A 21,922-nucleotide genomic window follows, 5' to 3' on the forward strand; every position below is an offset into this window, starting at 1 on the left:
TTTTTTAATATACAAGGATATATTTACATTTTTCATAGCCCCACTTAGTCTAGTGGTAAGGCACGGTCTTTCAAATCAGAGGAGGTTCGATTCTCGTTCCAGTAGAGAGAATTTTCTCGATTTTCATGGGTATAAGATATCATTGTGCTTGCTGCTATACAATATATAAATTCTTGCATTGGTACCCCAACAAACAATTTTAGCTGCAGATTAGCATATGCAGGCAAAAACTAGCTGCATAAAGCAAATTAAGACTGTATAAGCTGATATGCAGCTGAAAATGCTAGTGGAACTGGCATCGAAATCTCAAAATAATGACTATAAAAATGCATCTAGAACACTACGTTGCTTTAAATGCGAAAAAGAAGAAGGAGAATAGTAATAAATTTACATTTTTCAAGACATTTTGTAATATTCTCTTCCTTGATTATATTAAAGATTGTCCTTCTGAGAGTATAAGTCCTCTACGAACCTTACTGTTCCTCGTATATTGTTCTGCTTGCATGATTCATAATGCATCATTTTAGATGACTAGTTTTGAACCCATCACAGCTTGCTTTGGGCACTACTAAATATGAGCGATTCCATGTAAAATACTTTTAAGGAAAAATATAAAATCATAATACGATCTCTATCTATAAACCATGAAAACAATAAAAAAATAAATGCGATCAATTGTTTTTTAATACAAAACCCTTTTTTAATTTTTTTGTTTTGAAAAACTAAATTACCTTTCATTTGGTATTTTGATCTATGCAATGGTTCAAAAGTTATGCATTTTTGTAATATAAAAAAAAGATAACACCCTAACATAGAATTGGTCACCCTAATAAAAATTTTAAGGTCTAATATTTGACCATAAGGAACAAAACTACCAATTTTTATGAAATTCTGAGAACCACTACAGCGTTTTGCTATGGAATGGCTGTACATATAGCACTGTACTTCGAAATCATATTTTCTAATGTTAATTTGATAACCTTTGATTTCATGTCTAGCAAGTAATCGAAATGGAAAGTTCAGAAATAAAGGCACGCTATTTTCACTACGATGAAAATGAAAAACTGTTCAAATGCAAAGTTGAAGGATGTATTGGAAAACTCAAAGATTCTGCAAGTAGCTTGAGGAGACATATTGCCCAATTACATCCGAACATTGCATCGCAAATCGGAATCACAGGATACAAGCGAAAGTCAGATCAACTAAGTGTACCTCAAGAAGCCTCTCCATCTAAGAAACTGAAGACAGTAACTGTGCAAGTAGATCCTGTCGATTTTCAATGCGGATTAGTTGAAATGCTTGCCATAAACTCGGTTCCTTTTAACTTTTTTAACTCTAAAGCATTTCGATCGACAATTGGAATTCTCGCCAAAGCTCTAAATATTCCATCATACGGTGAAGCAATGGCTTCGTTGATCCCAAAAATTGCAAACATCATACGAAGCATGATTGCTAAGGAACTCAACGGATTATTTTCTTTGGAATTCGATGGTGCTCAACGGCACAACCGGAAAATTTTTGGGATCAATGCGAGAACTCTAGTCAATGGCAAGTTTCGAATGCGAACTCTGCCCATGATGGAAATAACCACACGCCAGACTGCTGAAAACTTGCGACTGCGAGTTGAAGAAGTTTTGAAGTTGTATGATTCCGGTGTGGTGCATATTTATTCGTGTACTACGGACAATGGCAAGAATATGCTAAAATGTGTACGGGAATTGAACAAGTCTCAGCACATGGCTCTCGATTCGGAAACTGAGTTAAGCTATGAAGACATGTTCAACAATGAAGAAGAGGAACACGATGAATATATTGCCAACGATGAAACAGCACAGATAGATCAAGAAGTGGATGAGATGTTAGAGGCGATAGAAAGCATTTTTCTGCATGGTAACGAATCTTGTATTGCTACTCTGAAATGTGCCGCGCATACAATCAACTTGGTGGTGAAGGACGTGATTAATGGAGAGGACGAAAGTTTGAAGAAAATCCGAAAAATAGTGAAATTCTGTCGGAAAACCGAATATAAACCATTTTTCGATTTGGCAAAAGTACCACTTCCGAAAATTGACGTCGAAACCAGATGGGGTTCTATGTACGAGATGGTTGCATGCCTATATGCCCAAAGTACTTTTTATAAAGATTTGGGCTGCAAATTTGATGAACTCCGGCTTACAGAGGACGACTGGGATTACGTCATAGAATTTTCATGTGCATTTGAACCTGTGTATGGTCTAACAAAGAATCTACAATCGGATGACTTAATTTTGGGTGACGTGTATAAGTTTGTGAAGATGTGTCAGCTGAAACTAAAACAAGTCCCACCGGGCAACAGGTTTTCCGAAAAAATTGTTCATGCATTAACCACTCGAGCAACAGTAATGATGGATAATAACGCATTCCGGGCCGCGTTACTATTCGATCAACGCTGGTGTTTCATTGACTCTCCGTATGTTACGACAGACGACAAGCTTGCTGCAATTGTAAGTATTTTTTGTTGTTGTTTCAAATATTAAAAAAAAAAATAGTATCGATGACAACTGACAATACATGGGAATTTGGTTTGTAATGATTTTTCTGATCTAAATCACTTTCAAATGACTGTTATACTGTGATTATATATGTTTATGGGTTTCATCCATATGCGTTTTGGACTTTGAAGAAAGAAACAAATTGAAGCCCTTGACTAAAAAACTGCTCAAATAGAATCAAAGCTATTTGAGTATAAATTACGACTGAAAAAAAAGTTACATTACTTTTCAATGAGAAAAGTAACGATAAAAATATAAACGATTTATTCAGAACTGATATCAATCGAGCGTTTATAAAATTCACCACATCTTTCTTGAAATTATACGAGATTTATATAAGCCCATTGTTTCACAGTACCTTTTCCCATTTCTTATTATTTAATCCACACAGGAGCACATTCTTAAAGTAAGCAATATTTTAACAACATTTATTACCAGTCCATCCGATGAACAGCAACCGGGAACATCGAATCAAGATTCCAAAAACCCAACAGAAGACGATTTGGAGGCTTTACTCGAGGAAGAGTGCCAGCAAGCATCTACTTATAGGTTGAGCCCTTCTCAAGTTGATCTTAAGCTGAGGCTTTTGGATTTGGCAAACACAAAAAGTCGACTTCCAGTCAACACAGATATTGTGAAATATTGGGAATCTCGACGCTATGAAGATCCACAATTGTATGCACTTTCAACGATTGCATTGTCCGCATCAGCTACGCAGGTCTCAGTTGAGCGGTGCTTCTCGGCAATCAAGCTATTGCTGGAGCAACATCGGCTGCGAATGTCCCCACAAATGCTTAATGATTTGATGACCATTCGGTTCAGTCGTGATTTGCTGCCTGCTGCCATTAACAAATTCCAAAAAACTGTATAAATAGTTTTTATTTTTTGGTTATTTGTTATTTTGATTTTTAACTGATTGATTCGATTTGTTGTTTTATTGTTTATGTGGTTAAGTAAATGGAAACTAAAAAAATGAGTATATTACTGAGCATAAAAGAATAAAACCCACCAACCATTTTCCAAATTTTTGTGCAGCTTTTGTCCGACATTCCTTTATTCCAGAACACTGCATCCACTTCCTCTATCAATCCTTCTTTATTACTAAATAAAAATTGAACTGCACTGTAAACATTGCGCAATGCTTGACTTACTTTAAGTCTTTTAAAAGCAATTTTTAATTAATTTAATTAATTGCAACTACGCGCAGTCAGAAAGATATTTGTGTTGACGATTGTCGCAAAACCGGACAAAATCTCTCTTTAAAATACCCACGTTAAACCGCAATTATCATCTCGCCAACACCAACCATCACGTAAAACCTCCCAGTGCAACCCCGATGTTCGAGCACAGGCGCAAGCACGAAACATCAAGCCTGAGTTCATTTACGCTGCGCTCATCCCCAGGTGTTGTTCATTTCTCTCAAGTTCGATGTTCGTGTGTAAACATGAGCCTGAGAGAGAACACGCGCTCTGAATGAACTTGCGCTTCTAAAATTTGAACTCACGCTCAGCGCCGTGCATGTTTACGTGAAGACTGGTTCCACGTGTTTTCGAAAAAAAAAAAAAACTGTGGAGCTCTAGGATCAGTCTCATGGATGGACCACTTTTACAGATGTTTCGGATTTTCCGGAGGATGGTCCTATAGCCATCTGGGTCCGTGTTTATGTCATGAACCCAAATTCTTTCTTATATCACAGTTTTTAATGTTTTTGAAAAAAAAACCCTGGAGCTCTAGGATCAGTTTCATCGATGGACCACTTTTAAGGATCTTTCGGATCTTCCTGTTTATTTCACGACCCTATATTATTTCTTATATCACAGTTACTAGTGTTTTCGAAAAAAAAACGCGGAGCTCTAGGATCAGTTTCATGGATTGACTACTTTGACAGATGTTTCGGATCTTCCTGAGCACGCATCCATGGCCATCCGGATCCGTGTTTATGTCATGATCCCAATTTTTTTTTATATCACAGTTCCTAATGTTTTCGAAAAAAGCGCGGAGCTCTATGATTAGTTTCGTGGATTGATCAATTTTACGGATGTTCCGAATCTTCCGGAGGACCGTTTTGTTGTCTATATGATCCATATATAGAAAACATAACTGTATTCTGGCTAATTATGAACATTTGTGCCCATTAATCTAATTAATGGATCTTAGGCCACTTGCAAAACTCATAAACACCCCTTTAAAAAAAACGTGTAACGACTCTTTTCGCTTTTGAATAAAGTAGACGACCCTATTTTTAATCTTTTTACAATCAAAATAATCTACAGACCCTAGGAATTCTAGAGGTACCACAATTTTTGAAATTCATTAAGAAATGGCTAAGTTATGCTATTGCAAACTTGCTGTTACACGTTTTTCGGAGGCATCGTATTCGGAGTGTTAATATGACATTTTAACTTTCCTAGATCATCTCTGAAGTCTCTTCATATTTATCAGTAGTTGTTCAAAAATTCCCCCGCTTGATTATCGTGTGCTTTGTGAATCTTAACATCGTCATCAACGTCACCGGGCCGGTTTTGAATGGTTGCAATAACAACGCGATCGTAGCTTGTATGATGTCTGTTGCTACTAACCTGCTGGATCTAACTACTACCTGTTTTTCGGCTATGGAAGATAAAGCGCAGGTTGACGTAATCTATACGGACCAAATGGCGGCTTTTGACAAAATTGATCATAAAGTGTTGCTCTGCAAGCTATCGCGATTGGGAGTCTCAAATCGATTGGTGTCGTGGTTGTCATAGTACTTGACTGGCAGAACGCTGTACGTTAAACACGGATCTTATGTTTCATCGCCATTTGCAAGCACGTCCGGTGTCCCGCAAGGAAGTAATTTGGGACCGTTATTGTTTGTGTTATTCTTCAATGACGCTGCATCTACCCTTAGCCACAAATGCAAGCTCGTATACGCCGATGATCTGAAAATCTATGTGGTTGTACGCTGAATCGAGGACTGTTTTCGCCTGCAAATGACCTTCTATTGGTTCAAAGACCCGATAATTTATGAATACCACACCGATAATACTGTTCTTAGCAGAGTGGATCAAGTGACGGATCTTAGTGTCGTATTGGGCTCGAAGCTTTCCTTTCATTCCCATTAGGCATCGATTATTTCCAAGGCTAATCGTCAACTTGGCTTCATCTCTCAGATTGCCAAGGATTTCACGGATCCACACTGTCTAAAAGCATTGTATTGTTCACTCGTAAGGCCGATCCTAGAAAATGCTTCAGTTGTATGGGCTCCAAACGGCGTATCATGGAATCTAAGAATCGAGCGTGTGCAAAAAAGATTCATACGACTTGCGCTCAGAAACCTACCGTGGTGTAATCCTTTGAACCTTCCAGCATATCCCGATAGATGCCGTCTGCTTGACTTCGAAATGCTTGATCGAATACGTAAGCTACAACAAGCTACGTTTATAGCTAAATTACTCAACGTCGACGTCGATTGCTCTCATCTTCTGTCACTGTTTGATTTCCGTGCTTTAGATAGGATGTTACGTCAGCAATCCCTGATGCAACCGAGCTTTCGTCGTACTCTCTATGGCTACAACCAGCCTATTTGTGCAATGGTTCGTATGTTTGTATCCGTCGAGCCCGCGTTTGATTTTGGTATGTCCACACCTCAATTTGTGAATGGAGTAAGAAGACTGAACCTTATTTAAGACGAATAGTTTATTCATTAAGACAACTTTGTCAGATGACTTAATACATAAATAAATAAATATATAAATAAATAAATATATAAATAAATAAATGTGATATGAGGGGCTCTATGGCCTTAGGGCAAACATTTTTGCTTACTGAATAGAAGATCATGAGTTTAATCTCAAGCTCCTTTACATTCAAGATTCGTTAATCGTTTTATTTGTTAATGTGAAAACATTTGAATTACAACAAATCGATCATTGGTGTGTTGTAATAAAAGGAGCACGTTTGCCTAGTGCCAAACAATTTTGCTTATTGGACAGAAGACCGTGGCTTCAATCCCAAGCTCCTTCGCGTTATATGATCGTTAGACATCAAATCAGTTTATCGTTTACCAAAAGGAACCCTGCTGCAAACCCAACCCTCTTATCCAATATCCCAGTGATTCCTCGTGGAAGTGCAGAGGTGTTCTCGGCTTCCATCAAATTGAGTGTAACGTCAACATATTCCTACCCAATCCTTTCTTGACCTGTGTTAGGGCGTGGCTGGCGGTGGTATTGCGTAGTTTGAGATCACCAGGTTTTACACATTGAGGATGATTGCTAGCCCCAAGCAACGTCTATTTGTTCTCTGTATAATTACAGCTGACCTGGCAATAACAGAGTAGCATCCACGGGCGGTCAATCATGCTCAGTTTTCAAAAATTCCCTCCTTTTAAAATGTTGTAATACTTGATGTTTTGTGATTGTCTAAGTAGCCGTAGAATATTCAACGGTTTACAGCAAAACGGAAATATATTTTGCAACATTACTGTACACATCTTATTCCATACATTAGTCCGGCACTTAATTGTATACCGGGAAGCTAAGAAATCATCTCCAACAACGCCGGACGACTGTTCCCCACTGATAACTGTATATTTTTCATCCCTCGCACTGTCCAACTGCAAAGCATAGTTCCTGCCCACTTGAAAATCTCCTCATTTCTCAAAACTCCTCCCCGAAGGCAGCTTGCAAAAATCCAGTGCGTACCACGGCTGCTAAATGGTCATCAAGTGGAACGGCTCTAATTCTCAGCTTATCCTACTTCAGAGTGCCTGTGCTGTGGTACCTTGAGAAGTTCACCCACTAAAGCCAATTAGTACCCTTCCAAAGAGTGAGCCTTGTTCACACTTTTGTGTAGCAGTCGCTAGCAGCCCAATGCCATGGCAGTGAGAAGAGGATTAAACATATCGTCGTCCACCAGTCAGCAGCCATGGGTGACGATGAGGACGTCGGTGAAATGGATGGTGATGGAGGACCCACAGTTGTCACTTTTTCTGTCATAACTCCAGCAGGTAGTCGAAGCTTTTTTCGGTCCACGAGCGAACCGGTGGCTAATCTTTTCGCTGAGGCGTGAAAAACGTTTTATTATTATCTTCTAAGGCAGTCATTGCTCCGGTTCAGCTGAGAAGAGTGATGATTGTACATTTTCCGGGCCAATTAGTCAGGGATTAGAAATCATTTTTCGAATTTCTCTAGATAGCTGGATTATGTCGATGCCAGTGTCAGGTTATTTGTGTCAAAGGAATAAAAGAAACCACCGTAAAATTGATAAGAGTAACTCGATCGCAACGTCAATGACTTTTAGGACAAACTTTCCAAGTAAGCAGCGATAATAATTTTAGCAAGCGTCAACTTCTAGAGCAGTCACTTATTTAATGCAGAGACTTGCAAAGAAGTGCAATGGGGGATGTTGAAAAGGAGCGTCAGAAGTTGGATTTCGCTGCAAAAAAATCGGTCTTGTTCAGCTCCCATGCAAACTTCCAATCCGCAAAATTGTGTTCCGAATAATCCTGCAAAACTACGCTATCGCCACCATCAGCCAAACGTTCCACGACTACTTCAAAATACCAACAGCCAACAACTGCCGGGCAGCTATAGCATGTCACCTGAAAATTTATGAAATCGGAGGCTTGGCCAATCCCCATCCCTCTTCCATCAAGTTATGCAAAAACGTAGTCAAACTTTTTTCCCCGAGACATTTTCGCTCCATTTATCCACAAGCAGCCATGACACCTCAGACTGCACACCACAAGCACCAAGTTTTCGACTTTTCATCAACTTTTTTCTTCTTCCACGATCGGTTTCTAACATACAACCACACACACATGCACAAAACGACGCAAAACTTCTAGAAGGTAAACCACCAGTGTCGCGGCACTGGAAGGAACCCTGGAGGCTTATGGCAGTCGCGACGTCGTCGTCGTCGTTAGCTTTAAGGGACGATTCCAGGGAGGAAGGGCAAACTTTTGCCCTTGTCGAAATGGGAGGAATGGGGAGGAATAGTGGTACAACTAGTTCTACATCAGGTGCTATGTATGTGTGTGTGTATATATGTTCCTATTTCAATGGGGTCTGATAAGAGCAAATAGCTAACGACTTACTGTGGGTTACTCTGTGTATGGCAATGCATCGGCCTGGAGGTCATAAATTATCCTGTCGTTCTGCGGAGGGTGAATTGTGGCAGGATGTGTTGAGGGAAAAAAAGGACGTCTATTTTGGTTTAGAAACCTAGGTTGAAGACGTTAAAAAGGGACTTACAAATCGTGCTCCACAGATCACATGAAACTTTATCAAGCCGTCACAAGTGCCTTGCATAGTTTCAATACAGAATTTGAGAAGAACTTGTCGATTCTTTCATAGTGTAAGTATAATTAGGAATTTAAAATCATGCATCGTCGAATGTAATTATTCTTTGGCAGCATTTTACAATTAATTTGGTGTAGCAATTGTATTCTTTTATCCTGGGTGGCTGATTGTATTTGTTTTTACCTGGGCCCTGGTGAAGTTCCCATCGACGGATTTCTGTTGAAAGCGGTTTCTGATTAAATCGACGATGGAGCTCAGCATTAGAGATCCAGTTGTAACACCACCAGGCAAGAATTACATTCAACACTACATAGCTCGATATTGAAGGTGACAATTGAATTATATTTTTTGAATGCATTCATAACATGAAGAAGAATACCGCATTGTGCAATCTACTGGGAAATGTGACCTTATTTACACATATGAATTTGAAAAATAGATCATGAGTTCATTTGCGAAACGACACTGTAGTTAATTCAGAAAAAAACAGCCAATATAAACAAAGGCACACAATAAGACTGTCAATTCTTATGTCACATGAAAGGGTCTGGTTCATGACAAGTTTAAAAAAAAAAGACACCCAAAACAATACTTGATGTGTCTGCAGATGGAATATACGTTGAATAACGTACGGTTGTTTTTACGCGTTTTTTGACGTAGGACTACGTCTTTGATTTCTATGTGGGGGTACACTTTGTGAAAACCGAAAATCGAACATGTAACAAAATTATGAAAGATTTTGAACGTTAATAACTCAGTTGCCACTAGACCAATTTCAATAATTTTATAACCAATCGATCAGAAATATTCCTTCGCAACTGCTAAAGTTAAGACTTTATCATTTTTCAAAATGTTACTATTGAAAATTGCTCGAATGTACAATTGTTGCTATGATAATTAAAATTAGCATTGATTGCCTGCGAAAAGCGATTCCCCTATCACAGACTTCAAAGTAGAATTAGGTCTCATCAAACGGTGTTTGTTCAATCACCGCGTGGTGAGTGGTGGTAATCTCCAGTACACAACAAAAGGCTGCCTACAAGCAGCAAGCTGCAGCCCACATGAGCATCCATAGAATGAGAAAGAAGCCGCATCGCTATTGATCGGAATCAGTAGCTCTTCGTGAGTCGCTGTGGGCCATATATGTCAAGCGCGTCATACTAAAGAGTATAAACAGAGAGAACCCCGCTCAAATTCCTATTCCTACACAAAACACAAGCTCCTGCTGCAGTAAATAAATGAGATTTATTATATAAGAGCTTGTAGTCCTATGTACGTCATCATTGCGTACAACCCCATAAAGCTGTCCCTTGTAAATTTGTTAACCCGTAAAAGCCCGGGACAAACTGTTTATTTTAAAAAATTTGTATCTCAGAGATGCCATGGCCGATTAAAATGACTTTTTTTTTTAACATCATTCCGGTGAGTGGTTCTTACATTTGTTGGGTGGTACTCCCCCGCAGGACCCTTCTTTTCTATAGATTCAAGAATGTGTTGGCGGGGGTATTTTTTCAATCTTTATCATATCTTTATATTATCTTACATATCATTGCCAGCGACCAACTAATGCGTGCAGTTGGCGTACGGTTCTCACGCATACAAAAATATGCATGTCGTGTAGAGTTTGTGTTTATGTAAATATAAAAAAGTTACCACTATACGTTGATAACTTTAACATATGTATTCGTGTATAAATGGGGTTGGAGAGAATTGAGATTAATGTGTACATCGTTTTTAAGCTGCATGGCAAGATAGAGCTGGATATAGGGCGTAACAGCTTTTGTAAACGATGACATATTTCGATGATGTCTTGAAATTCAAGGCTCGCCCACGCAAATCAACATCACAATCAGGTAGGGTAAAACTTCCCCTACCCGACGGTAATGTTGGTTTGCGTGGGCGTACCTTTAATTCCTAGAAATCATCGAGAGAAGCCATTGTTTTACGCCCAAATTCCAGCTCTATCTAGATCGAATAAAAATCAAGGCAAATGCTTGCATACATAGGTGAAAGCAAAACAGATCGTGAAATAAAAAAAAGATTAAAAATCATTACATCGTTTGTGCAATTAGCTTAGCTTCTAACCTTCACAGTAATGAATTTTTGGTTTGCGTGTAGGAGCTTTTATTCGTAATAAACTGGCAATCGAAGCCATTGGTTACAAAAGCAGTTGCACCCTAATATCGAATCGTACTCAATTTTCTTTTCTCAACACTTATTCCATACCTACAGCCTGCAGAGCCTATCGCGAATACTGAAAACATTCTACTTGAACACAATATGATCCAACCAGCACCCACTACATTTAATTCGGAGAAAATACAATCGCCAATCTTGCTTGAAATTCCTACTCAGGTTGAGCAAACATCTTCGGAAGCTCAGAAACCTCCGCTTCGTCATAAGGATGCTTTCAACTCGTCAATTACGGATTCTCTTAGCGTTCTGCATCCTCCACCAACTCACCTACAATTACCAAAAACGGTGAGGTCTTCGTTGCACCAGCCGGGTATAACGTTACCAGCTACTACGCCGATTATAGATAACCAACAAACATATGACAGAAACAATAGAAAACAAATGTTTACATCATTTGCCGTACACGTTTTTATTTACTACCAACGAAAATGCATAATTTTCTAGATAAAACAGCTGGTTATATAAATCATTCCAAAAGCTCTTTAACAACCTTTTTTCATAAAAGTTAATCAAACGTTTATACGACATTTATAGAACATGATCGGTCCAGTAATTTCAGAAAATTAGATGCAAAAAAATTGTTTTTAAAAAACATCGTTATAGCTTTTACAATACAAAAGAAGTTTTTTCTTACTTCTATAGAACTTTTATGCAACATGAGTTTTTATTCGAAAACATGTTTTCTGTGTTCCTTGGGATTTTGTATACGTCAAATCAATACCGATTGGAAGAGGACCAGGCTTTAAATCAGGCTTGCAATTGCTCATTACAGCTAAAATGCTATTTTTCGTAATTATGAAACTATAAGATCCTATAAGAAGCAAGAAGAGGTTGTAGAGTTTGTGTTTGACATACATTATTTGTCAATTTTTCTTTCAGAAGGTCACAACTAGCGACTCTGAAAGCAAAATTTACAGGTTTTATGTGTCATTATGGTTGTCGCAACCTTCGTTTGCATCGCACCTTGGGTCCAACAACTTTGGGCTGCCGTGTCGTTACCCCACTTTCGGTGAGCCGCTGCGTCTAAAACGTCAGCATGCGGCCTGTACAGATATCGGGACAAAAGGTAAAACATTCAATGTGCGAGTGACAGTGCAAAGGTGAGAAATGCAGATTGGCATTAAAATTAAAATTAGACTTTATTGTAATATTGTTTCTTAATTTAGCTTAATACTATCTACGCTAGTGGCAAATTACATATTCTATTTAAAGTTTCACAAATTGTACACAAAAACAGGTAAACACGAATATTAATGAACCATGCAAATAAGTTAACCTAACCCTAGGACAATTCCACACAGCTATTACACATAATTGATGAACAGTACGGATGTTGCGAATACGGACAGAATTAATTACTGAAGAACACTAAACGTAAGTACTAAACAAGTAGATGCAAATTAAAAACACTATCTAACGAATATCCTAAACATAATTAAAGTAAACGATGTTAAAACTCGTAATGCTAAACATAAACCCACGTAGATAATTTAACCTTAAACTACTACGTACAACAAAACTTATGCTACTGTACAATTATGTTTTCTCCGTTAGGGATTTTTTAACGTTACTGTTATTGAAATATAACGTTCACAAAATCGGAAACTGTCTCTTTTCGTCAATCTCGCAACATTATTAAAAAATCCGTTTAATCGCGATCGGGGAGGCTGTTTGAACTATGCCGAGAGTGCATCGAACAAAAGGCCCCAGGCCGGGTGTGAGTTGTGTTGTGTGCAAGGATCCTGACAATAGCCGGATGGTGTGCTGTGACGACTGTGGTATGTGGTACCACTTTAAGTGCGTGGATATTGATGAAGGAATCGAGGAGAAGGATTGGAGTTGTTCAGCATGCAAAGCTGAAAGAGCAGCTCAGAACCCATCGATCATCATCACGGAACCTGTACCAGGTGGAGAGAATCAAACGTCGCATAGCAACCAAAAGGAAAATGAGCTACTCAAGGAGTTCCAGAAACGAATGAATCAGATGCAGATTAGGTTCGATGAACAGCAGCAGGCGTACGAGAAGTTGCTTCTTGATAAAGATCGCGAGATGCAGAATGCGGTTAACGATTTGCAGTACCAATTCCAGCTTCGTATGGAGAAAAGGGAGCAGCAGATTCGAGAAGAGTTGAATATTCTAACCGTTGCTCCTCCACCGAATGCGAATTCAACAGCGCTAGAAGGAGAAAACATAGCAGCTGGTGACGTGTGTAAGGCATTCGAGCGGATGGAAAAGCAGCTTGAAGAGATGGCGAGAAAGCAAAATCTCGAAACAAAGCGTATTGAGGATCGATTGAGGGTGATGGAAAATAGCGTCAGAGAACCTGTCCCAACAAGGAATGACGGATTGAACTACTCTCATGAACTCAGCAGAAGTCAACTTGCCGCAAGGCATGCAGTGGCGAAGGAATTGCCCACTTTCTCGGGTAATCCTGAAGAGTGGCCTTTATTTATCGCCACTTATGAGAGTACCACCAGAATGTGCGGTTTCAGTGAGGAGGAAAATCTACTTCGACTCCAACGCAGTTTGAGGGGGAAGGCTCTTGATGCAGTGCGAAGTCGTTTGTTATATCCAGCAGGGCTCGACGGCGTCATCAACACTCTACGTACGTTGTATGGTCGGCCGGAAGTGATCGTCAACTCGCTAGTATGCAAGATTCGGGAAATGCCAGCACCAAAGACGGAGAAGCTTGGAACTCTGATCGATTTCGGTGTCGCAGTCCAGAATATGTGCGCTACGATCGTAGCCTGTGGGTTGAACGAGCATCTATGCAACGTGGCACTTCTTCAAGAACTTGTCGAGAGACTGCCGCCAACTGTCAAGCTCGACTGGGCGAGACACCGTCAAGCACTGAACGCGGTTACGCTATCGGACTTCAGTGAATGGTTAGGAACTCTCGTGGAAGCTGCATGCGCAGTAACGGTTCCGTCATCATTCTGCACCTACGTTGGCAAACCTGAGAAGCGTGTTCGAAAGGAGGAAGTACACGTACATGTCGAGTCAAGGTATAGTCTAGCGTCAGCGAATCCTCCTAGGGAAACGCCGAAGCCAGCGATCAAGCAGTGTGTCATTTGTCACGGAGGATGTAGCAGTGTGGGATCGTGTAAGAAGTTTCAAGAACTGGACATCGGAGCGCGATGGGCAGCGCTGAAGCAGAACAAGTTGTGCCGGAAGTGTCTGGCGAAGCATTTCGGAGCGTGTGCGGTAAAGCAAGCTTGCGGAAAAATGGTTGTTCATACATGCATCATGAGCTGTTACACGACGATTCCAGATATCAGCAAAGAGAAACTTCTGGAGGATCGACTCCTCATGTTGAGGCACCAGTTGAAACCTGCAACACGCACGTAAGCAACGTCGGTAAGGTATTGTTTCGATACGTTCCAGTCCTCCTTCATGGGCGTGGAAAATCTGTTCGTACATTTGCCTTTCTAGATGATGGCTCGTCGGCAACATTGATGGAACATAGTTTGCTGAGTGAACTAGGTATTGAGGGTGAACCGTATCCATTGTGTCTTGGATGGACAGCCGACCAGCAACGTCAGGAAATGAACTCCGTTAAACTGGCATTGGAGATATCAGGAATACACGATACAAAGATGCACTGGATTCCCAAGGTACATACCGTTGAAAGTCTCGCTTTACCACGGCAAGCTCTTACGATGGAAAAATTGGCGTGTCGCTATCATCATTTGAAGGACGTGCCGGCTGACTCATATCGCGAAGTCGCACCGAGGATGCTGATCGGAATGGACAACTGTCGTTTGGGACACGCGTTAGACAGCAAAGAGGGGAAGAAGAACGAGCCGATTGCTACCAGAACACGCTTGGGCTGGATAGTATTTGGACCCTGCGCTGTAACAACCCAATCGGTGTCAGGCTTCACAGCATATCACAGTTTCAACGTGTGCCCGTGTTGTGAGCGTAACGATGCGGAGCTGCATAAAACGGTGAAAGAGTACTTCTCGCTGGACAACATAGGAGCTGTGCGCCCTATCAGGCCACTTCTATCAAAGGATGACGAGCGAGCGGAGCAGTTATTAATATCGCTCACTCACGTTAAAGGTAAGCGGTACGAGACGGGATTGCTTTGGCGGAACGATGATGTTCGGCTGCCAGACAGCAAGTCGATGGCTATGAGACGACTGATTTGCTTGGAAAAGCGAATGCAGCGGGACCCTGAACTGGCCGAAGCGCTGAAGGAAAAAATTCGGGACTATGAGCGATCCGGATACATCGAGAAGCTGACAGAGAGCCAACTGGCCGAGAAATTCCCACGCGTATGGTATCTGCCAATTTTCCCGGTGGTTAATCCGAATAAACCAGGGAAGATGCGCATAGTTTGGGATGCGGCTGCGAAGGTAGCGGGAGTCTCACTGAATTCGTTCCTGCTCACTGGACCGGATCTACCAACTTCTCTTTTGTCCGTGCTGTACCGTTTCCGGGAATTCCGGATTGCCATTACGGGAGATATTCGGGAAATGTTCCTGCAGGTGCTAATGAACTGGATCGACCGACAGTGCCTTAGGTTCCTGTGGCGGAACGGCGACACAGGCCGTAGTCCAGATGTTTATGTGATGAAGGTCATGACATTTGGAGCAACGTGTTCACCTAGCTGTGCGCAGTATGTCAAGAACCACAATGCGCAACGTTTCCAGGAGCAGTTTCCGAGGGCAGCTGAGGCAATAGTCAAGGAACATTACGTCGACGATATGCTCTCTAGCGTCGAGTCAGAAGAAGAGGCGATAAAGTTGGCGAAAGATGTCCGGGTTGTCCACGCAGAGGCGGGGTTCGAAATTCGCAACTGGCTGTCGAACTCAAATCGAGTGCTGCGGGAGTTGGAAGCCAAGCCAGGCGAGAAAAGCTTGAATCTGACCAGCGAGATGGGGACGGAGAAAGTTCTTGGCTTGTGGTGGTGCACCGCTACCGACACCTTTACCTTCAAAGTATCCCCAAGGATTAACGCTGATCTTCTTCAGGGTCATTTCGTGCCAACAAAGAGGCAGATCTTGAGTACACTGATGATGATCTATGACCCCCTAGGATTGCTGGAGAACTTCCTGGTGTTCCTGAAAATACTACTTCAGGAAATTTGGCGCAGCGGTGTTAATTGGGACGAACCAATCAAGAGCGAACAGTGCGAGAAATGGCAGACATGGTTGCGAGTTTTGCCGCAAGTGGAGACTGTTAGCGTGCCCAGGTGTTACCGGATGAAGACGGGCATTGGAGAGCGAAATGTGATTCAGCTTCAAACGAAACCACTTTAAATAGAATATGTAATTTGCCACTAGCGTAGATAGTATTAAGCTAAATTAAGAAACAATATTACAATAAAGTCTAATTTTAATTTTAATGCCAATCTGCATTACTCACCTTTGCACTGTCACTCGCACATTGAATGTTTTACCATTGTGTGGTCCTCCTCATTGTTCTTCACCAGCAGTTCTTTCAGTCGATGTGTCGTTGACTTTGCAAAGCAACCGTTTCGTGATGAATGTGTGAGTGCTGACCACGTTTTGCGTCCATTGCTACAATGGAAGCACTCTGACCCTCGTTGGCGAATCTGCCATTCAAGTAAACCACTGGAAGCGGCTCTCGTTCTGGTAGAGGAGGCTAATTGGATAGCGGAAGATAGAATGTTTATTGTGTTCTACCTTTTGACTATAGTTTTAAGATGTATTGTATAGTGAACAAGAATCCTCGGCTCTGTAAAGTTAATTCGGTTGAGCCTTATCAAATAAATTAATAATAATAAAAATCTGTCATACACACACTTCACCTTCTCTTCTTGGATCTTGTGAATGAGAATTATCATTAATACATCTCATAACTTCAAAAATCCGAAAAATTGCATTTTAGCTGTAATGAGCATTTGCAAGCTTGCTTTACATCGGTATAAAATCACAAAAATCTATATTCTGAGGAACCTCATCTGTGTGTCGGTAGTAAATTCGAAAATATCGATAAATAAGTATATCTGGCAACAGTGGTTGTAGCTTCTATCATGATAGGTTTACTTTTGCTGGTCCATGGCCAATTTATTGAAGAATAATTAGTTTAACTATTTATTGAACAGATTTTCAATTGTAAATTAATTTGTATTTGCTAAGTACGGTGGATCAACTCACTCACTCACAAATTTTAAAAATTTTATATGAACAATTGTCTACGCAGGGGGAGGGGAGTCAAGAATAAAAAAAAACTGTCTACGTAGTTTATGAACAGCCCCTAACGTAAATCGGGTATTCCTGTATTATTTTCTTACAGAAATTTACAGCAAAAGCAAACAACAAATACGAAAACGAACCTAGTTTGTGTTTTATTTTGCAAAATGTATGCACGGCAAATGAATGTAAGTCCCATCCACACAAACTCGCAAAGGAGTACACGGTAAGAAAAAAATACTCACAATTAAGTTTTAAAAAACTCATCGTTGGGTTCTATAATTTTAGGTCTACCGTTGAGTGAATCAGAAAAGCGGCGATGGGTAAAATTTACTCACAAATTGAGTAATAATATATGAACTCAAATTTAAGTTAATTTTCTGTTAATCATCGTTTAGCTCAAAACGTAGTATTTGTCATTTTTGATTGAATTAGTACTCTCCGTAGTTGAAGAGCTTTGAGTGGGTTGGTTTATTTCCTTTAAATTCCGTTATAATTGCTTATCTTTTGACAATTATAACGGAATTTAAAGGAAATAAACCAACCCACTCAAAGCTCTTCATAAAGGGATTCCGTTAAGAGGTTCGACAAATTAAAAGGATTTCTCTGTAGTTGTTTAAAGTGTACATGTTACTAAATTGTATTGCGTGAAGTAATTTACGAAGAATATCCTGAAATATTTATCGATACATTCCGTTTAACTAAAACACGCTGTGATTCAAAGTAAAAAAGAACTCAATTTTCAGTTAATAGTACTGAACCGATGTGTTTTCACCGATGGGTACTTTTAACTTAATTTTGGATGAAAATCATAGTAACCTGCACTGCCATCGACGCTGTCATTTGTTTGTGCTCCATCGCCTCCGTTCCTGCTCAATTAGTCCTCGCATTAGTCTTCTTTAGTGTTTGGTACATATCCTGCATAAACATAAGAAACGCCTAACCACCAATTCAGGATATCATCCCAACTCTATGCGGTATGGTCGTACCATCTATGATATCGTTTGTGTATGGTATTCGTAGGGGGTAGTGACAACACAAGTTGCAACGAAAACCGGTTGCATGCTTGTACGTTGAGTTTTTGACGTAGAACTACGTCTTTGTCGACTATACTGGGGTGCAAATCAAAAAATTTGTGTGGTGAAATAGTGTTAGGTTTTGAACGCTTGTAACTTTGTCATTTATAGGTGAAAATAAAATCCAAATACGTCAATCGATAGGATATTACATTACAAATCTGCTGAAATGAATATTTTTGCAATATAATTTTAAATGCCAATTGCAATATAATTTTAAATGTTAATTTTATCACTATTTTCATGTAATTAACGATTTTCCCTAACCCAGTCGTCATAATCGGGTAAAATTTGGTTGTACATCGTTCTGCTTGAACCTGAAAAGATATAAAACAGCGCTGCTGTCATGCCTCTGCTCATTACCGCTTCGGACGGCGTGGCACTTGGTCCTGCAGCAAGCAGGAGCAAGTCAGCGGATTAAGGTGGATCATGGCGTGACCACCTATCACAATGAGGAACTTGGAAAAGTTATACATGCAAAACACCCCCTCCCCTCCCCACCGCCTTAAACGACAACCCGACAAGACATGGACTTGTCACTTTATTCCGGGAAATAAATTATAAGCAAACTACAATTATAAGTAAAAGCAAAAGTTAAATTCCGTTAATTTTTTAACCGCTTACCATAGAGCCGAAACTTTTAAATTTGAGAAAAAAAATTGCTTTAAAAAAGCATACATTCTATTCTGTTGGTGAATTACCAATAACTGTTTGTAAAATATATCTGGTACCTCTATATATGCAATTAGATTAACATCTGTCCAGCATTTTTTACATATTCTACACAAATGATACTTTCTGCCCCACCCCATTCATAAAAAACGGCGGGAAATCCTATCAGGTGCGGTTGCTCATCGTTTGAACCTGAAAAGATATAAAACAGCGCGGCTGTCGTGCTTTTGCTCACACATCAAACCAATCCCACCAAGGTGGTCATACTTTAAAATAGACCTGATAGGACTAGGAACTGTAAATAATAATTAAAATCTCACTGTACTAAAGTTGAAAAGACGCATCTGTGTCACTTGAAAAATTCATACATGTAAACCACACAATCACAATAAATAAAGATCATTTAAATGACAACATGCTTTTGCTCATTACCGCTTCGGACGGCGTGGAACTTGGTCCTGTAACAAGCAGGAAAAATTTAAGATAAAGTATAATATTCAAAAATGCATGACATACATCAATGTTGCGTGGTTCTACGTCATACTGCGTTCGTGTACAGGACACAACCCTAATTTTTACTCAATGGATTCTTCATCAGGATTACTCAAAATTGAGTTTTCTTGTTTAACTTAATATTACCTAGCCCCACTGAAGCCCCGTGTTGAGTAAAAGTAACTTAATTTTGGGTACTTTTTTCTTACCGTGTAGGTCACTCATAGAATGAGTAAATTTTTACTCATATATGAGTAAAAGTCACTCATATTTGTGAAAAAATTTACTCTTTCTATAAGTGACCTACGTTTTGCGAGTTTGTGTGAATGGGACTCAGCAGCCGTGTTGCCGTGCAGCAAAACGATACTTATTTTAAGGTACACGGTCGATCATATCAACTCAAAACTGAGTCGAGTCGACTAAATTTCGACAATAGTGGATTTATTCAAATGTGAGTTGAATTTACAGGGAAAATGCCATAGAAAACAAAGAAAAACTTCGCTCACATGAGGAAAATCCATGAAAATGTTACTCAGTATACTAATACACTGTTTTTCCTGGAAAAGCCCGGAAAATTCAACTCACTTTTGAGTAATTCCACTCTTGCCGAAATTCAGTCGACTCGACTCAACTTTGAGTATACCTGAACGAACCTGTATTGTGACGAATAAATTTCCACCGGCAACTTTAAAGATCCTTTTTCAGCAAAACCATGGAAATCAAAGCTTCATCCTTTCCAAAAGCTTATGGGGAACATAATTTTCATTGGAATCATCAAAAGTTCCAATTCGTTTGTTGCGCACAGAAAATGTTGTAATAATTTTATCACAAATCGAAAGCATAACTTTTCGAAGTTCTGCCTACACAGAAAAACAAAACTACCCACCGCTTGGGTTTTTTAAACTCAAATTTGAGTTATTTGACCTCAGCCCGTTTCATTTTCTCTCGCTATTGTTGTCAAAAATAGAACGAAAGATTCGACTCAACCGTCTAGTTCCGTACGAGAAGCCAAAATTGAGTAATATGCGATATACCCAAATTTGAGTTAATTGAACTTAATTTTGGGTAGAAAAAATTGAAAATAACTTAGCGATGGGTAATTTTTTTTGCCATGCTTAAATGCAAACTACTTTGCGCCGGTTTACCCAAATTTGGCTTATTGTACGGAACATGGGAGATGAGTGAAAAGAACTTAATTTTGGGTTGTTTTGAATTTCTGTGTAGTAATACCTTTTTCCACCAGAGTTCTACTTTCCAGCAAATTATCCTCAAAATATCCCATACGAGAAAGTTCCTCTACACGAAAGCTCCAGCTTGCATGCCATCTCTTCCAACAGCACAGAATCGATTGTACAATTTTCCCAATTAGAGCTTATTCACCACACAGCGAAGCTTTCATACTCACCACGCTCTACCCTCTATAGATCCCACCCACTTGAGCTACCCCCCGGGCACAAAACGATGGAAACAACCTTTTCCAACGAAGGCAAAAAGTAAGTATGCTCTGCACGGACAGCAGTAGCAGCAGGAGGAGGAAGGACCATCAAAACAGACAACTTTACAGCACCAGTCAGGGGGGTGGGTTTTCAAGGTCATAATGTTTAGTTGTTTTTCCCATAACTGCTGCAGCTTGTCTTGGTTCTCCACGGTGGGGGTGGAGTCGTTGACTTTGACTGCAGATGAAAACTCATTTAAAAAATTGAAACCTGAAGTTGGGCAAAGTTGTTCGTTCGCAGTCTTTGTAGCTTTTGTGTGTTGTTTGCTTTTCGGATTCGAATTATCATGAACGTGTGTATTGTACTTACCTAGAATCAGAACGACCAAAACGAATCGCAGCATTGTCACTAGCATGATGATATGTATGGGTTTATCCCTGGCTAAAAGCTCCTACGTTGAAAAGTTTCCTTTCACAGAGAATCGGGAACAGCAGCTGTTTTTCCACTAACAGTTTGGTAGCACCTATTTTCCGGTCCGGTTTTGTTAGATTAAAAATCGTCTGTTCCTGAAAAGGAAAAGGAAAAAACAGAGAAACGAAACACAATTAGCATTAGTACCGTAAAAGCAGTGCATAAGGGATTCAAGCGAAGGGAAAGCATCCTGATTAAAAGTGACGCCACTAAATGGTCGTAAAGATTTGAAGTTTTTTCTTCCGTTTCCATTTTCCTAACGACGATGGCGATGGTGGCACAGGTAGTGAGATGAGTCAAAATTGGCTATGGCCAAAAGTGCTGTGCTCACTTCACACCCTCATTCGCTGAGTAGATTCCTTGCGGCACCTGCTGAGCGGTGGCATAAACAAAAGGCAAGACGATTCCCTCTAGTTGTTTCCCAAAATTAGTGAAAAAATAATAGAATCATTCATCTATCGGAAGCACATGCCTTTCCCCCACACGGGTCCTTTTTGTCCTGATAAAAAAAGGCTTTCACATACGATTGTATTGCTTTTCTGTCAGTTTACGCAGAGAATAACTAGTAAGAACCTCGCGAGTCATATAAAATCTAAACACGACAG

At 40.0% G+C, this 21,922-nt stretch overlaps 1 protein-coding gene across 1 annotated transcript in view; it reads right to left on the reverse strand.

The window, feature by feature from the left end:
* Positions 1-21,922, reverse strand: part of Gfrl (Glial cell line-derived neurotrophic family receptor-like) — a 933,561-nt gene that overhangs the window by 681,896 nt on the left and 229,743 nt on the right. The window contains exon 2 of the mRNA XM_065235011.1: positions 21,216-21,412. Coding sequence (XP_065091083.1) covers positions 21,216-21,261 — 46 coding nt within the window. The 5' untranslated portion in view covers positions 21,262-21,412. The remainder of the gene's footprint in view (positions 1-21,215; positions 21,413-21,922) is intronic.

The sequence above is a fragment of the Ochlerotatus camptorhynchus genome, unplaced genomic scaffold (genome assembly GCF_037179485.1).
Source record: "Ochlerotatus camptorhynchus isolate MF236.1 unplaced genomic scaffold, CSIRO-AGI_Acam_v1.1 ptg000457l, whole genome shotgun sequence".
NCBI classification, from domain to species: Eukaryota; Metazoa; Arthropoda; class Insecta; order Diptera; family Culicidae; genus Ochlerotatus; species Ochlerotatus camptorhynchus.